The 16587-nt window shown below is 44.3% G+C and overlaps 1 protein-coding gene across 3 annotated transcripts in view; it reads right to left on the bottom strand.

Moving 5' to 3' along the window:
* The window catches only part of LOC147424749 (uncharacterized), a 31401-nt gene extending 19577 nt beyond the window's left edge, over nucleotides 1-11824 (bottom strand). Inside the window, exon 1 of one of the 3 annotated variants that reach the window (XM_086499608.1) lies at nucleotides 11520-11824. In XM_086499608.1, coding sequence (XP_086355734.1) covers nucleotides 11520-11688 — 169 coding nt within the window. In that variant the 5' untranslated portion in view covers nucleotides 11689-11824. The remainder of the gene's footprint in view (nucleotides 1-11519) is intronic. The other 2 variants (XM_086499609.1, XM_086499607.1) reach the window with 2 other exon arrangements.
* Between the last annotated feature and the right edge of the window lie 4763 nt (nucleotides 11825-16587).

Genomic DNA, 16587 nt, shown 5'->3' with positions numbered 1-16587 from the left:
CCGGCCGTCCACTTAATAAGTGGACAGCCACTTAGAAAATAAAGCAACAAAACCAACCAGCAAATTCTCTCTCTCTATTTCGGGTAGAACAGAAAAAAAAAAAAACGACCGCGATCTCTACGCGAGCAGCTATTCATGCCGTGGTCAAGGAGCTATAAAAGCACCACATGCCCTCACTGAAAAGAGGTTCCCAATGCCAGCAAGAGAAGACTCTGCCGCCAGAAGACGCGAGAGATCACGAGACTAAGAAGCACGGAAGTTGCTTTTCCCACGCAAGAGCGACAAGTATCTATTGTGGATTCGCCATACGAATTGTTGTCGCGTGTTTGCGTGTGTGTTTGCAGGTACTTCATTGCGAAGGAGAAGCGAGAAGGCTTCGGCCTACGCTTGGGAATTCCGGGAACGAAATTCGGAAATTGTTTGCGGAGTCTCGACTCCGAGTACAGACGGAAAAAGGATTGAGAGCTTGTCTCTCGGATTTCCCTTATGGGAAGGAACGACCATCGAGTCAGAGAATTAGAACGGAGGGGTTTTCTCCGGTTCTTGTGCTTGTAAAAAGATTCTCCCTAATAAAGGATTCTCTATAAGGGGGGGGACCAGCCCATCTTCTGGTCCCCAGTACTGTGTCGATCTTCTCTCTCTCTCTCTCTCTCTCTCTCTCTCTCTCTCTCTCTCTCTCTCTCTCTCTCTCTCTATATATATCCTTTGGCTTCAGTATTAAGTGATAAATTCTATTTATCCGAGTATATTTTATATTGTTATACGCTCCCGGTTGTGACAGTGGTATCAAAGCATGGTCTCCTCTCTTTCTCTGTAAAGGAGGACTCCTCTAGGAAGATACGGGAAGAAGCCATGACAAGCCAAGAGAGAAGTAAGCAGGCGGAAACCTAAGTCCTAAAAGAAAAAAGCTTGCAGAGTTGGAAATTTTTTTTCTCTTTGCAAGAAGTCGACACAAGACTTGGGATTCTCTGAAAAGGCGACGAGAGCATGATGCTCAAGATCCTAGAGAATCCAAGGAGCGGAATGCTCAAAATCCTTCAAAATCTAGCAAATATCCATGAACATCAATCCAAAACCATAGCCAAGAAATCCCGTCATTTCGGGAAGGAAATCAAGAAGGTCTTTAGACCTCAGAACACTCTGGTCAAGCTTGATACTTTTGACGGATGGGAAGATGTCCCAAAAGCCACCGCTTTTATTCGACAATTTGAAGTTGTCTTTGCAGGCGGCAATTTCTGAAAAGCGTTGAAGGTGAGACATGTGACCAAACACGTCAAGGGGATTGCAAGTACTTGGTGGTATACCAAAGCTCTGCAAGGAACTTACAACAAAACTTGGATTCAATTCAAGGCTGAATTTTTAGACAAATTTTTTTCCTCTACGCTTTTGAGGAAGGCATCCAAGAAGATTGGGGTCGGTTTGCCCAATAGGAACACGAGTTATTCCAAGCAGATGGTAGAGTTATTCCAATCCCTGTAGTGGGACGGGAACTATTGAACATAGAAAGTTTGGAGCAAGGGAATTCAATCTAACTCCTGAGTTCTTGAATAAAAGACCCTCGAACTTTAAGTGAGAGGGCAGGTTTTCAAGCAAAGTTACATCTTTGCGGAAATCATAAAGTGCATTGTGCTTGTTTGCTCTTTTGCACGAGGTATGGTTATGTCTAACCGGGACTACTCACTCTGGAGTGTTTATGAGAGCAGGATCAATTTGAAACATTGTTTTCTAAGATGAATTGGTTTGCTCAACTAGCCGAAAGGTCAACTATTGATCTAGATTCTGGTATCCGATAATTCTCGAATAGATTACCTCCTCCTACGGGTAGGGAAATTATGAAGGAACCATTCTGAGCTTTCCAAGCAAAGAAAAGCTTTCATTAAGCTTGAATACTCTTTAAGCCCACACCCCCTACCCGGTAAGGGAAGACATGGTAGTGCTTTTCGCACAAGTGAAGGAATACTCTCTTTACGAGGGAAGAAACAAGTGAAGACTACGGCCTGTGCTCGAGGAATCGAAGGATTGAAATCCTAGTTTATTTGATGAGCGGGTTTTGCTCTAAGATTGAGCCAAGGGATCGTCAGGTTAAGCGTCTTCGCTCTAAGGATCTTACGAAGGGAAGGTAAATTCCCAGGCTCACTGAAACTTATGTACACCTTTGGGTACATGGATAACACACGAAGATGTAGACCTATGCCAAGGAACTCGACGAGAGTTTGTTATACTCTCTTGAGCGCCTTTTTGTGCGCAAGGATACTCCGACACGAGAATCTCTATTTGAGATGTGTTCAGAATTTGAGTTTCTCTACGGAGAAGAGGTTTTCTGATGGTCGTTGATCATTGAGTACGCTATGTGCTTTTACCATTACAGTAGCAACTTTTGGTTGCGGTATATGTTTCTCCATGAGCAGGTCAAGTAGCATTTACACGTTGCTGGAATAAATTAGAACTATTCTGTTCGTAAGAATATAATTCGCCAACCGTTTCAAAATGGTAAGAATTACATATGGGAGAACATCCCTGAGAATCAAAGAGGGTTCACTCTATTGTGAACTAGGTTTGAACGTACGTTCAGAAAATGCTATGGCTAGAATCCTATCTGCCTGAGATTTTGTAAGTCGTCATTGATGCTCGCAAGGTGAATCATTTTTTGATGATTTTGTAAGGAAGAGACGCTAATAGGCGTCGGGAAAACACTGCTGGTGGTAATAACTCGCAGGAGGAAAAAATTGGAAGGAAGTGCCACCGTGCACAAGGAATCTTCGGATTGGAACCGTCCGCCTACGTTGAGCGACGGCCCGAAACAAGAACCTTCTTTAAGGTGATCACACACTTTGTTTGTGAAAGAAGACATCAAGATTAATACTCTTATAATTTGGGCATTCCCTATGTGGGAGTACACAAGAGATTTAATATCCTCAGGACTAATAGCGCAAGGTTATGCGCAAGGACATAGACCTAAATTTATTTTTAGGAGGATGATTCTTCTCGGGATTGAGAAGGTGGAATTGAGTTAACAGATTCTCGGAAAGACGCAATGACGAGTTCTTACATGGCTCGTAAGTTTAATGAATGGTGAAGGATATCCTCGAGGTACTAGAGGAAGGACATGAACTGGTAAGGTAAGTATTGAATTATTGAATTTTTGTTTAATTTAATTTCTAAGTTCTCTTTTGAGAAAGGACTGGCTCAACTCACCATTGAGCAAGATTTGAAATTTTTCGGTTTCTCCCCGGCAGTTCAGTTGGACCTCTACAGTTGAGGACAACTGTTTATAAGTGAGAGGGATGTTGCTAAATTGGCTTTATCTGACAGAAAAATAATTCTAAATGAATTATTGGATTTATAAGTGAGGGTTTTCTCGCTTGGAACACCAAGAAACTAATTCTAAATGAATTATTGGAATTTTAAGTGAGAGGGTTTTTCTCACTAGAGACATCCGAGTACAGAGTATTCCTAGTGCGTCATTGAAAGTAATGACGGGAGCACTGTGAACGGGAATATCTGTAAGGCCGCCAAGAACGGGTACTTCTGATGCATCACATCGGATGGGTGACAGGGAGCATCGGGAAGAAGTATCCGACCATCCGGGAACGGACATCTCTGATGCGTCATAGGATGGGTGACATAGAGCATCGTGAAGGGGATTGTACAGTAAGTTCGGTAGGAAAGGACTAGGTGATGGGTATTCCTAATGCGTCACAAGGTGGGTGACGGGTGCATCAGAAAGGGGATATCCATAGTCGAGAGGAAATCCGAACTGGAAAGAGGAATACGCGTAAAGACGCAAGCACAAGAATAAAGATGGGTTCTGAGAAGCTTTTCTTAAAAAGCGGAATATTTAACGAGTTTTTCGGGAAGTGCAGATGCTTTTCCGCGAGGAATCTATGTTTGCATTGCATTCGTGCATGTGGTTGCATCCAGGGACGCCTGGAAGTGCTGTGAAAGCATTGTTTTTAACTTATAAGGTTTTATTGAGTTTTTGGGCAGGTTCATACCAATTTTAAAAATATGTCGGCTGTCCACTTATTAGAGTTTTTGGTTTTTGGGCAGGTTCATACCAATTTTAAAAATATGCCGGCCGTCCACTTAATAAGTGGACAGCCACTTAGAAAATAAAGCAACAAAACCAACCAGCAAATTCTCTCTCTCTATTTCGGGTAGAACAGAAAAAAAAAAAACGACCGCGATCTCTACGCGAGCAGCTATTCATGCCGTGGTCAAGGAGCTATAAAAGCACCACATGCCCTCACTGAAAAGAGGTTACCAATGCCATCAAGAGAAGACTCTGCCGCCAGAAGACGCGAGAGATCGCGAGACTAAGCACGGAAGTCGCTTTTCCCGCGCAAGAGCGACAGGTATCTATTGTGGATTCGCCATACGAATTGTTGTCGCGTGTTTGCGTGTGTGTTTGCAAGTACTTCATTGCGAAGGAGAAGCGAGAAGGCTTCGGCCTACGCTTGGGAATTCCGGGAACGGAATCAGAAATTGTTTGCAGAGTCTCGACTCCGAGTACAGACGGAAAAAGGATTGAGAGCTTGTCTCTCGGATTTCCCTTACGGGAAGGAACGACCATCGAGTCAGAGAATTAGAACGGAGGGGTTTTCTCCGGTTCTTGTGCTTGTAAAAAGATTCTCCCTAATAAAGGATTCTCTATAAGGGGGGGGACCAACCCATCTTCTAGTCCCCAGTACTGTGTCGATCTTCCCTCTCTCTCTCTCTCTCTCTCTCTCTCTCTCTCTCTCTCTCTCTCTCTCTCTCTCTCTCTATCTATCTATCTATCTATCTATCTATCTATCTATCTATCTATATATATATATATATATATATATATATATATATATATATATATATATATATATATATATATATATATATATATATATATATATATATAGATCCTTTGGCTTCAGTATTAAGTGATAAATTCTATTTATCCGAGTTTATTTTATATTGTTATGCGCTCCCGTTTGTGACATGAACTTTGGATTCTTTTATGGGAAGTCGTAGCAATGTCTGTAAAGCATAGCTCTCCGGAAGGTAGTCCTCCTACCTAGGAGGGTGAGTGGCGGCTGGCTCCGCCAGAGGGAGTATTCGGGACTCCCGAGCCGATGTTTCATTTTAAAACCGATGGGCCATCTAGCGAAGGCCTATCCTCATAGGAGATCTCGACCTGCATCGCATGCTCAACCTCCTAGGACTAATTAGGCACAGCAATCAAGTACCCAGGGCACACACACTAGCACCTCTTCAGAGCCCAATGACCAGCCAGCTGATGGCTGGCAGTAGAAGCACGGCCGCCGTCGACAAGGATGGGCTCGTCACACCGCCACCGCCACCCCCACCTCTGATAGTCTAGCAGCATTGGGTTCCTCTGGAAAACTGTTTTGATCCTCTACATCAGGATTTCGCTGAGGAGCCTCCTTCCACCTCAGCTTCACCGCCACCAGCACACCCACCCACACACCCCCCCCCCCTGGTTGAGCTCAATATAACTACCATGGCTCTGCTCTGCATCCCCCACGAGTAGACTACCAGAGTGAGAGCCCATGGGTGATATTTGAAGGCCCTTGGCCTCTAAAAGCAGTTTACATAAAAAGCAATCAAAATCAAAAGCAAATGGTCCAAAAGCTAGCGTTGAAAATCAGCCAACGTTACGGAAATCCATACAAATGCCACGTCAACACATCATAAATTGCGGGATTTTGTATTGTCTGCCACGTCAGCATAGCAGCGTAAATTGCAAGATTTCATATTGTTTGCCACGTCGGACGAGGTCCCATAGGTTGGTTGGAACTTCTCTTTAAAAATAGGCCTCTCGGCAAGACTTTATAAGTTGGTAAAACTTCTTCTGTTGCTTCTTCTAGGGTTTAGGCTCCTTGGCCGCGATTTGTAGGTTAACTCCGTTCTTCAGTGGCTTGACACGTCGGCACTTTGTGGCATCCCCCCTTCTTGAAAGAGAGTAATCGTCCGCGATTACAGCATATCTGCAAAACAACTCAAGTTAGCTCAAAAACTTCCGAGGATCATTCTGAGGGACAATCAGTTTTCTCATTCCAAATCAGAGCTCTTATTTTCCTAGGTCGTTGGCTTCCTAGAAGAATCTCATCCAATAAGGAGTCTCATTCCAAATTGGAACTCTTGATTTCCTAGGTCGTTGACTTCCCAGAACCATCTCATCCAAAAAGGAATATTCAATGGTTGGCACATCACAATGCAACACAAATGCTCACATATGCATGTTACAAGACACAACGAACAACACCAGTGAGCACTCCCTCGAGACAGATGGTCTGCGATATGAAGCTACTCAACGACTATCTCGTCACTCCCCCCACAAATTACCTAAAAAGGTCCGGGCCGTGAGCTCAGAGGACTGGTACAACCAAACGCTCCCCAGACCGCATCCTGCGTTGCTTGGAGGTTCAAGCATACAACCAAACGCTCCCCAGACATCCATCTGCGTCGTTCGGAGGTCTTCCAGCATACAACAAAACGCTCCCCAGACATCCCGTCAACGTCGTTCGTGTTACATTTACACCACTTTGCTGCTTCACACACAGGTCTAGGGCATATGTGTATGGCTAGTAAGTCTCCGAGGATTCACACACAAGTCTAGGGCATATGTGTACGACTAGTATGTCTTCATGCTGGCCACCCATAGTCTAGGTTGCTCCTGGTTCGGCCGCTTGAGTTTGGGGCCGGCCGCCCACCTTGTCCGAGCGCCCCATATATATTTCATTTATTTTCTTGTTGGGTTGTGGGGGCTTTTTCCAGGCTTTGCCCTACCTCCCTTGGGCACCTTTTATGGGTCCAAGAGGATTACCCACTTCCACGATCATACTCACATACTCATTGTACTGAGGGTCTTCTGCTCATGGTAGTCATGGGGGGCTGATCGCCCCATCTTCACTATATCTTGCGTTTGTGGTCTATTCCCCTCTCTCTCTCTCTCTCTCTCTCTCTCTCTCTCTCTCTCTCTCTCTCTCTCTCTCTCTCTCTCCCTTCCGCACACGCGCAACTCTCACAGTTCGGAGGTTTTCGAGCATACAACAAAACACTCCCTAGACATCCCGTCTACGTCGTTCCGAGGTTTTCAAGCATACTACAAAACGCTCCCCAGACATCTCGTCTGCGTCGTTCTGAGGTTCACACAATACCAAAATAGCATTTCTCACTACTCCACCCGGGAGTAAATCACCAAGCTTTGAAATCAGTATTAAAACCAGAGTCAAACAATTAAAATCGGCACCAAGACAGGTTTAAAACAAATACCATCCATTTCAAACAAATTCCAAACAGGATCACCAAACAAGTTCTCAAACAGAACTCAAACTTAAAAAGCAATCTCCACATCTGTTGAGCTCGAAAAGACGACTGGCTTTCCATCCTAAAGCCTACAGCAAGATTAGGGTTAGATTTATTCCATAAGGTTGTAACCGACTGCAGCATGGTCCATAAGTTCTCGAATAGTCAAAACAAGCCTCGACAGAAAGTGTTCTTGTGGCGGTGATGGTAGTCCCAAGACATAACAGTCACACCGGACCTCCAAGTTGTAATTTGCTAGGGTTTCCGTGGCAAGCATTTCAGGATACCCCACTCTGCTAGAAGCTGTCAGAAACCATATAACTTTAGGCAAAAAATTCTTGAAAGCTTGCCAAGTCCTTGGAGTGTGCAGCTTGGTGGCTATAGACATCCACAACTGCATGGCACTCCCTCTGAGAAAAACGGCAGCTCGAAAAAAAAGTTTTGATCCTTCTCGACAAGTGACGGTCTAGCCAATTTCCTTCTAGGTTGGCAAAACTCTTTTTCTGACATTCTAAAGGTCTCATCAATGTTCATGCAAAATCTTTATGACTTATGCACTGTAAGATAGAGCGATGAGCACGGGAGTGCGCCCGATGCGTGATGAAGTAAGGGTGGGAGTGAATAAACTTTCTAGTAAACTTTGGAAGCGCCACCTTGCTCTATCTGCTCTTGGATAGGACTGGTATCTTTCAGAAAAGCACACGCCTGAAGCTCTGATACTTCTGTCACAAAGATGGGCACCACGTGCCATCAGAAAAGGACAAACTAAACAACTTTATGCACTTCAAATAATAACTGAATTGAAGGAGATGCACGACACGAGACGGGGAGGGACAGAGTTCCACCCCAAGAAAGCACTGGTCCCAAACCTTGGCGCCCCTTTCGGTATTTCTTTATAATGCTTGAACTCTGTACAACTCCCATGGCTCTACTCTGCATCCCCCGCGGATAGACTGCCAGAGTGAGAGCCCATGGGTGATGTTTAAAGGCCCTTGGCCTCTAAAAGCAGTTTACATGAAAAGAAGTCAAACTCAAAAGTAACTGGTCCAACAGCTAGCACTGAAAATCAGCCGGCGTGAATTACGGAAATCCTACAGATGCCACGTAAGCACAGCAACGAAAATTGTGAGATTTTGTATTGTCTGCCGCGTCAGCACGACAACGTAAATTGCAGGATTCCGTATTGTCTGCCACGTCATTAGCTGCTATGCTATGTGTGTGCAACTTTATTTACAGTCTTTAGGTTGCCAAGGCCCCATCGGACGAGGGCCCATAAGTTGGTTGGAACTTCTCTTTAAAAATAGGCCTCTCGGTAAGACTTTATAAGTTGATAAAACTTCTTCTACTGCTTCTTCTAGGATTTAGGCTCCTTGGCCGAGATCTGTAGGTTAGCTCCGTTGTTCAGTGGCTTAACACGTCAACAGTTTGTGACAGAGAGTGTGGGCATCCTGAACCAGGACGCGTACTGTGGGTGTACCTGCAGCCTTGGCAGCAACTGAAGCTGTCGTGCGTGGAGTCTCCAAGACGCTCCCAATCTCAGAACCAATCCTAGAAAGAAGACGGTGGTACTCTCTCTTGAGGCCGGGGAAGCAAACCAAAATGGGTAGATCTGCTTTCTCGACAAGAACATGTGAACCTGGGTCAAAGCCATGGCGTCTGTCAGAAATGAACCCTGATTGCTCGGATGGCTAGCAAGTTCATCAAAATAACCTTGGCAGCCATCTCGGGAGTTTCAAACTTGATCTGGTGGTACCCTCGCCCGAGAAGCTGTATGTCAATAAACTTTCCCACCTCTGCTAGGAGACGGGCTTTTAGGAGGCCGCGCACCTCGTCTCTGCTAGGACTACTGCCAATGATCTTATAGATAATAAAGGTGGCTTGAAGGCACTCCAACTCCGCTCCAAGGCTCGCTTGCTCCGCTGACAACAGAGCAAGTCGGATGGTAGGCTCGGCGGGGTCAGTTGAGGAGACTTTATCCAAGTCCCTCTGCGGCAGAGCATGAGCTTCCATCTATGTCTGCTACTGCAAAGGAAGGCGAAAAGAGATCGTTCTCCTGCTGGAGTGAATCGCGCCTAGCGAGTCTGAGAAGCCGTTGGCGAAACTCGATGAGGAGAACCAAAGTGGGGGGGGGTAACTTTGACCAAGGCTAAGTTTCTGGGTGAAAACTGTCCCAGATCTGCCAATCCAAGAATCCGATCGACGCGGGGAATGGCTCATCGGACGCTGGAGTCCTCTAACCAAATAGTAAATGCACGTCATGGCAGATGCTCACCGTAGTGCAACAACACCTATCAAAACGCTTGTACAATCCATTTATGCACGAGTTCCCAACCTGGAAAACCTAATCTAATGGACACTTCCCGACATGGAGGTCCTGCAAACATCTAGCCGCCAAAGGTACCAAGGCTTTTGGATACAGCAGTTCGCTTCTCCTTCCCGCTGTGTGGCGGAGATCACACAAAGTGGACTCTGCACGCAGTCCTAGATTGGCTTCAGGTCCAGGCTTTAGAGTTCTCGCACCACACAGAGGGACCTGGGTGTGACAGACTTGATTCAGACACTTTGGCCGCTAGCCAAGTTCAATGTGACGCCACCTGATACAGCTAGCTGTAGACACATTGTGGTTTACTTCTTTGCAGACACTCAAAGTACTCCTTGGCTATCTAGTGCCCACAGCTCCCCGTTGGAGGGGGGCTTTCACACGACTAGAGGTTCTCATTGCAATTAGGGCCTACTTAGACACAGGGTCTTGCATGTTCTTTGAGATTCAGAGAGAGGAACGTCTCCACAGCGTGACTGTTGAGGCACCAGAGGTGGCTAAATGTTGTTTTCAGAGGATTCGAGTGGTGGGCACCAATGGGAGGACTTGTGTCATAGACCCTGACTCGATCGACCTGGGGTCAAGACACTGGCGGCTCTGGGCTTGGGAGAGCCGCCCTTTGACACGGCTGTAGTGGGATCAAAGGAGTGGTTTTGGCGAGGTCCCTTTGCTCCAACCGATCACTCGAACCCCCTTTTTCCAGTACACAGCTCGACTAAGCCGCCACATACTGACAGCACGAAGAGAGGCTCATCCTGCTGCAACAACTCACTAACACGAGGAGAGTCTCACGTCCAAGTTCTTATTAGGGTTCTAGAAGCACTTGTGTCACAAAATGATGACATGGTGTGCCCAGCTAGAAGAGAAATGGCCAAGAGGACTAGAGAAACTGAACCCAGAAGAACAAAATAAGAAAGAACCCAAAAAGAGTGGCCAAGAGGCCTAAAACTTAAAAGGGGTTAGGTTTTACCTCGGGGCTTTAAGAACTTATGGAGCACCAACCGTGGGGCCTAATTTCTAAACCCATAATATCCAAAGTTTGAAGTCTGAGATGGACTTTCGTAAATCGTGCAAGCTGCCACGTGGCACTGCTGTACAAATTTCCGCGTTTTGCAATGGCTTATTGGCTTGCAGTTTTGCGTGAGCTTTTGATAGCAGGCGCTTTTTAGGAGGGCTTTTGAATCCGATGCTTTTGGGCATCCCTTGTAGGTTTAAAAGGACCCTTGGACCCTCACTTTGCAGAGCAACTATTAACAACAGCCTTAATCTACTGATATCAAATCATGAAATAGACTTCAAATCAAGAAGCATGTGTTTCCTACTTTAATGTAGAAGAATCTACATAAATCATCCTCTAGGCTACAAGAAAAAGTTCAGTTTGTGGGAGGGAAAGGTAGGGTCAATGCGTCAGCTCTCGAGGCATTAGGAGTAGATCCTACACTACACACAGGATACAACAAATCATAGTGTCAAAGAGGGCACTATTGCAATTGAAATGTTACAGATTCTACCCCATATGCAGAGAAATGGCAACATTATGGATTAACAAAGAATTTTCTCAAGTTACATACTACAATGAACCCATCTATGCCTGCCAGCATAATGTAGAGCTCCTTTGAAGGCTTAAGTCATTTCTCTTTACTGCGAACGCTCTTAAACATCCAAAGCTGCAGCAAAAGTGCCTACCACGAAATCCTTAATTCTATGTGCCAACTACAACATCATATCACCACTAGTGTCTAAATTATCCAGTCTCCCATCCCAATTTCATCCACTAACAGATCTCGACTTGTTTCGCATGTGATCCTGTGTTTCAGAATATGCCAACTAAAGACCAAAACTCTCACCAACAAAGTCAAAAGGGACAGAAGGGCTCAGGAGACAAGAAACTCACTGGCATTTCCACAACCAACCATGAGGACACGCGAGGTTTTGGGAATGTACTTTTGAAGCAAAGGTGCCAAGCCTGAAAACTGTTGGTACCAATCAAAAGAGCCACCATCCTGCTTGTAGCGCTCGTCCCAGTAAGAGGCTTCTCCATATGCTTGGGGTCCACGCGTCATTGCCTTTGATCCCCTAACCCCGAAGCAAGGTAGGCAAGACCCCAACAGCTCACAAATCAGCACACATAAATGCCTGCATTTGACCTCGTTGTTGCTAGACCCTCCTCGTCCGTGAAAAGCCAGTAGAATTCTTGTTCCAAAACAGAGCAACCGGCGCCTCTCTCTCTCTCTCTCTCTCTCTCTCTCTCTCTCTCTCTCTCTGTGTGTGTGTGTGTGTGTGTGTGTGTGTGTGGATGGGATACACGGGCAGCTTTCACCTGGCACGATCACTAGTCTGTGTATCCAATGAGATTCGAATGTGTGTAACTGATCTGTTGACAACGAGTGGACATTTCGTCCATAGGTAAGTTACGTCTTATGCAGGGCTAGGCTGTGTGTAGGTATAGGACCAAACCTTGGAGCGCACATGAGAAATTATTTTTGCAACAGCAATGGGGGTAAGGAGCCGCAGCACTGCATTACATGCGGCTTGAATTGACGACCGGCAACTAGTGTGCAGGATTCAAAATCAATGTGCACCGTCAAATGTTGTCCGAGTTTACTTTTGTTGGCCGACTTTACTTTTGCCTATTTGTGTTTATCATATAATGGTATGTTTTGCCTTGGATAACATCAAAAGCTACGCGCCCATGTGGTTAGGGTGTTTGCCTTCCAACGGGCATGCCACGGGTTCAATTCACCTCCTTTCATTTGCTCAGCCACCTTGAGATCCCCGTGCTCCACCCACCACTGTTGATCTCACTGCTCGGCTTCATTAAGACCTCGTGTACTTTAGCGTGGGGGGATAAGGAGAGTACAATAATGAAAAGGGAATTTTTAAGGTGAATCTTACCAATGTTGTAGCAATTAATCAACTAAGTCATCTTTTCCACTTTAGAGATGAATAGTTGTGTCGATGTGTACAATCACAAAGGAAGACTAGCGAGAATGCTAGTCAAAATCATCGATCAAGCAAGTGAAACGAATCATGGTTGTTTAAAGCTAGAAATAGCATCAATGGTAGCCATCTCATGTTCACATAGTTAGTAGTTCAGTATGCTTGTAACCTTAGTAGAAGTAGAATGTGTGGGCTTGGGACATAGAGCACATGGTAGATATCACGTTCAATTTTGTGTGCTCTATCCATGACATAGTGAGACATGGAGCCTGTTGTCTTGGGGGGGGGGGGGGGGGGGGGGGGAAGAACAAGTGAAATTGATTAAGTGCTAATGGACCAACGGGTCAAGGCTTGGGACCAAAAGGGAAAAAGTCCACAAAAGAGCAAGGGAAATTGCTAACTAGTTAGCTCAATCATGATACAAGTCAAGGAAGGATAAATGTATCCCAGGCAACCTCGATCAAAGGTGCATGACAAAGGAGATGATCGAGAGCAATTATAGGAGTCTAAAAATAGAAAGTGATTAAGCTAAGAGCAAGTCATTAAAATAACTCTTTAGAGTTCAATTAGGAATTCTAGGAAGCCTTAGGACGACATTCTAACTTGCCACAAGTTGTATAAATTTAGCAAGTTTTGAAGTAGCTTGTTGGCGGAACCTCCTAAGCATTGTGCTAAGGTTTTGTACAAGAGGTAACAGTTTTAAAGCCCAAAGCATGAGTTTTATTTTTACCAAAGTTTATCCTAATTTAGAAGGTCCTAGATTAGCAGGTAGGCTATAGCCTTGGGTCAGCTTTGTAAGCCTCCATGGTTTGTGCAAAGGTCTTGCACTCGAGCTAATTAATAAAAGGGTAAGTTTATGTTTTCTATTAAATGAAAGGAAAAAGCTAAGACTAAGGTTGAATCAGCCCTTCCTCATTTAGTAAGTTGATTCTAGTCTTTGTTTACTAGCCTTGTCTAGGTTACATGTCCAAAGTAGCACACACTTGCTTTGTGTGAACTTAACAAGTGTGAGTGAGTGTCTCTGGTGGCTCTACTTGCCAAGAAGAGTCCAAAGAAAGGAGGGGGGCAAGTTCTTCATACAAGGTAAGTGTAGGAAAAGCTTGAGTTGCATTATGAGGTGTTCCCACCTCATTGGTCAAGTTGTATGCATTCTAATTGAAGACTAGTTGCACACTTGCACAAGCATATAAGGAGGGGCTTGTTGGATTTTTGGCTCTCTTTCTCCTCTCACACGCTCTCTCAAGTGCCCAAGTTGGCAAAGCAAGCACTCTCTCTCTCTCTCTCTCTCTCTCTCTCTCTCTCTCTCTCTCTCTCTCACTCTCATGGGAGCTCTAGAGACGGACTCTATGCTCAAGCTCTTGGCTATGTATGCAAATCCAAGCCAATGAAATTTTGTTCTCCTCCATCTCTACTATTCTATTATTCTCTACTATTCTATTACTAGGCTACACTAAGAGCTTTCCCATGAGCAAGCGTACACGGATTATCGATTATCTTGCTTGAAAAATACTTATTTTCACCCTCATCTTCCTCTTTTCCCGCAGTTCCTTTCTCCCCGCTGGGGTGTTTAGGGTTTGGGAAGGAGGGCTATACGATGGAATCTTGAAGAACAACATCTTCTTAATTCAAGAAAGGCTCTGCAAGAGCATAAACATGTATTGTTACAAAGCTTTTGTTTGAGAGGATTATTAAAACAAGTCCTTTTGGGGGGGGGGGGGGGGGGGGGACGACTCCAAGAAAATCCGGTTCTCATCGAGTTGTCAATCTTAATTATGTAATCTCTTTGGATTATGTGCATGATTCTAGTATTTTTGATGCGTGATTGTGTAAAGAAATCAGCCCGGCACCACTTTCAATCTCCTTGCTATCTTTCTCTTAAGAAAAACTCTCTCCTTTCATAGTTAAATTCCACTCAATCTAAAAGTAAGCATTAGATTCTCTGACATTAGTATCAGAGGTGATGTTTCTCTTTTCTTGCCTAAGAAGAGAGGTCCTTGAGTAATCTATGAAGGTTGGATTTGTTCATTGCAATAGGGTAAGTGGGAATGGGATTTATTAACTTTGTTGGTATTCCTGTTTATGGGGTACGGGTGACACCATCGCGATCTATGGTCTTAATAATGGAATCTTTCGGGACTTGTTAACCATCATTGAGCTATTAGTTGTTCGATAGGAACCCCGGTGCCAACCTCGCACTGCTAAACCCACTCCACTACTCTTTGCAATTAACAATATTCTAAACCATGGGTGTAGTTACTCAAGTCCTAATTTTCAAAGGATAAGAGGAGTACTAACCAACATTTTGCGAGTGCCAAGGAAAGAGTTAGCAGACACATACAAGAAAATTCAATCATGGGCCAACATAATCAAGAGAATGTAATTGATATTGACAACTTAGATTTGGCTCACAGTATAACATTTGATGATGGTTGCAGAGTTGTCAACTATCTTGTTGACAAGTTGTAAGAAGAAATGGGAAATCCTATTTTGAAAGCAAAGGTTCAAAGCCAAATTCAAGCTCTTCAAACCCAAGTTCCCTTAAGTGCCCAAGAAGAGAAAATTCATGTGCGGCCTCCTAGTTAGACCTCCATAAGAGGATTTTCTTTGGGTAATGAAGAGATGCCGTAAGGACCTCCTTGGAAAACTATTCAAGAAAAAGAAGTGCGCGCTGAACTTTCAAGGGAGAGGTATGAAAGTGACACCCCTTCAACCTTTGAAAGTGATGTTGTCCCAAGAAGATGGCAGGAATGACGAACACTTAGTCTTTCCATAAAGACGAGGAAGTCATCAAGTACTCCCTCTCATGCCAATCCAAAGAAGAGAGAAAGAAATCCTAGCAAGAGGAAGCGAAAAAAGTGGTCACCATCTTCACCTTCTTCCTTCTCTTCCTCTTCGTCATCATCACCATCTATTGACACGGAGGACAACAACTTGCCACCCAAGAGAGAGAAGAGAAGGGGTAAAAGCATCGTGCTAAGGTTTTGCACAAGAGGTGAAATTTTTAAAGCCCAAACTGAGTTTTATTTTTACCAAAGTTCATCCCTAATTTAGAAAGTCCTAAATTAGCAGGTAGGATATAGCCCCAGGTTAGTTTCATAAGCCTCCAAGGTTTGTGCAAAGGTCTTGCACCCGAGCTAATTGACAAAAGGGTAAGTTTATGGTTTTTATTAAATGAAAGGGAAAAGCTAGAGACTAAGGTTGGATCACCCCCTCCTCATTGAGTAAGGTGACTCTCGTTGGATTTTTGGCTCTCTTTCTCCTTTCATACACTCTCTCAAGTGCCCAAGTTTGCAAAGAAAACTCTCTCTCTCTCTCTCTCTCTCTCTCTCTCTCTCTTTCTCATGGGAGCTCTAGAGATGGACTCTATGCTCAAGCTCTTGGCTATGGATGTAAATCCAAGCCAATGAAAGTTTCTTCTTCTCCATCTCTACTATTCTATTACTAAGCTATGCTAAGAGCTTGCCCATGAGCAATCATACATGGAATATCAATTCTCTTGCTTGAAAAATACTTTTTTCACCCTCATCTTCATCTTTTCCCGCAGTTCCTTTCTCCACGATGGGGTGTTTAGGGTTTGGGAAGGAGGGTTATAACATGGAATCTTGAAGAACCAATTCGAGAAAGGCTCCACAAGAGTATGTATTGTAACAAAGCTCTCATTCGATGAGATTATTAAAACAAGTCCTTTTTGAAGGGGGAATCGGCTCCAAGTAAATCCGGTCCTCATTGAGTTGTCAATCTAAATTGTGTATTCTCTTTGAGTTATGCGCATGATTCTAGTGCTTTTAAAGTGTAGTTGGTAAAGAAATCTTCCCGGAACAAGCTATAATCTCCTTGCTATTTTTTTCTTTAGGAAAACTCTCTCCTTCCATATTAACTTCTGCTAAATCTAAAAGTAAGCATTAGATTCTCTAACACTTCCAACACTCTTTCAAGGCACCCTGATTTTTGAATTGAGATCTCTGCCTAGTCCAATTTCTCCAAAAGCTCCTTCTTCTCATTTTCTCTCACGTCCATCTTCA

The sequence above is a fragment of the Adiantum capillus-veneris genome, chromosome 25 (genome assembly GCF_014529385.1).
Source record: "Adiantum capillus-veneris isolate H3 chromosome 25, ASM1452938v2, whole genome shotgun sequence".
NCBI lineage: Eukaryota > Viridiplantae > Streptophyta > Polypodiopsida > Polypodiales > Pteridaceae > Adiantum > Adiantum capillus-veneris.
This window is presented reverse-complemented; position numbering and strand designations above follow the sequence as displayed.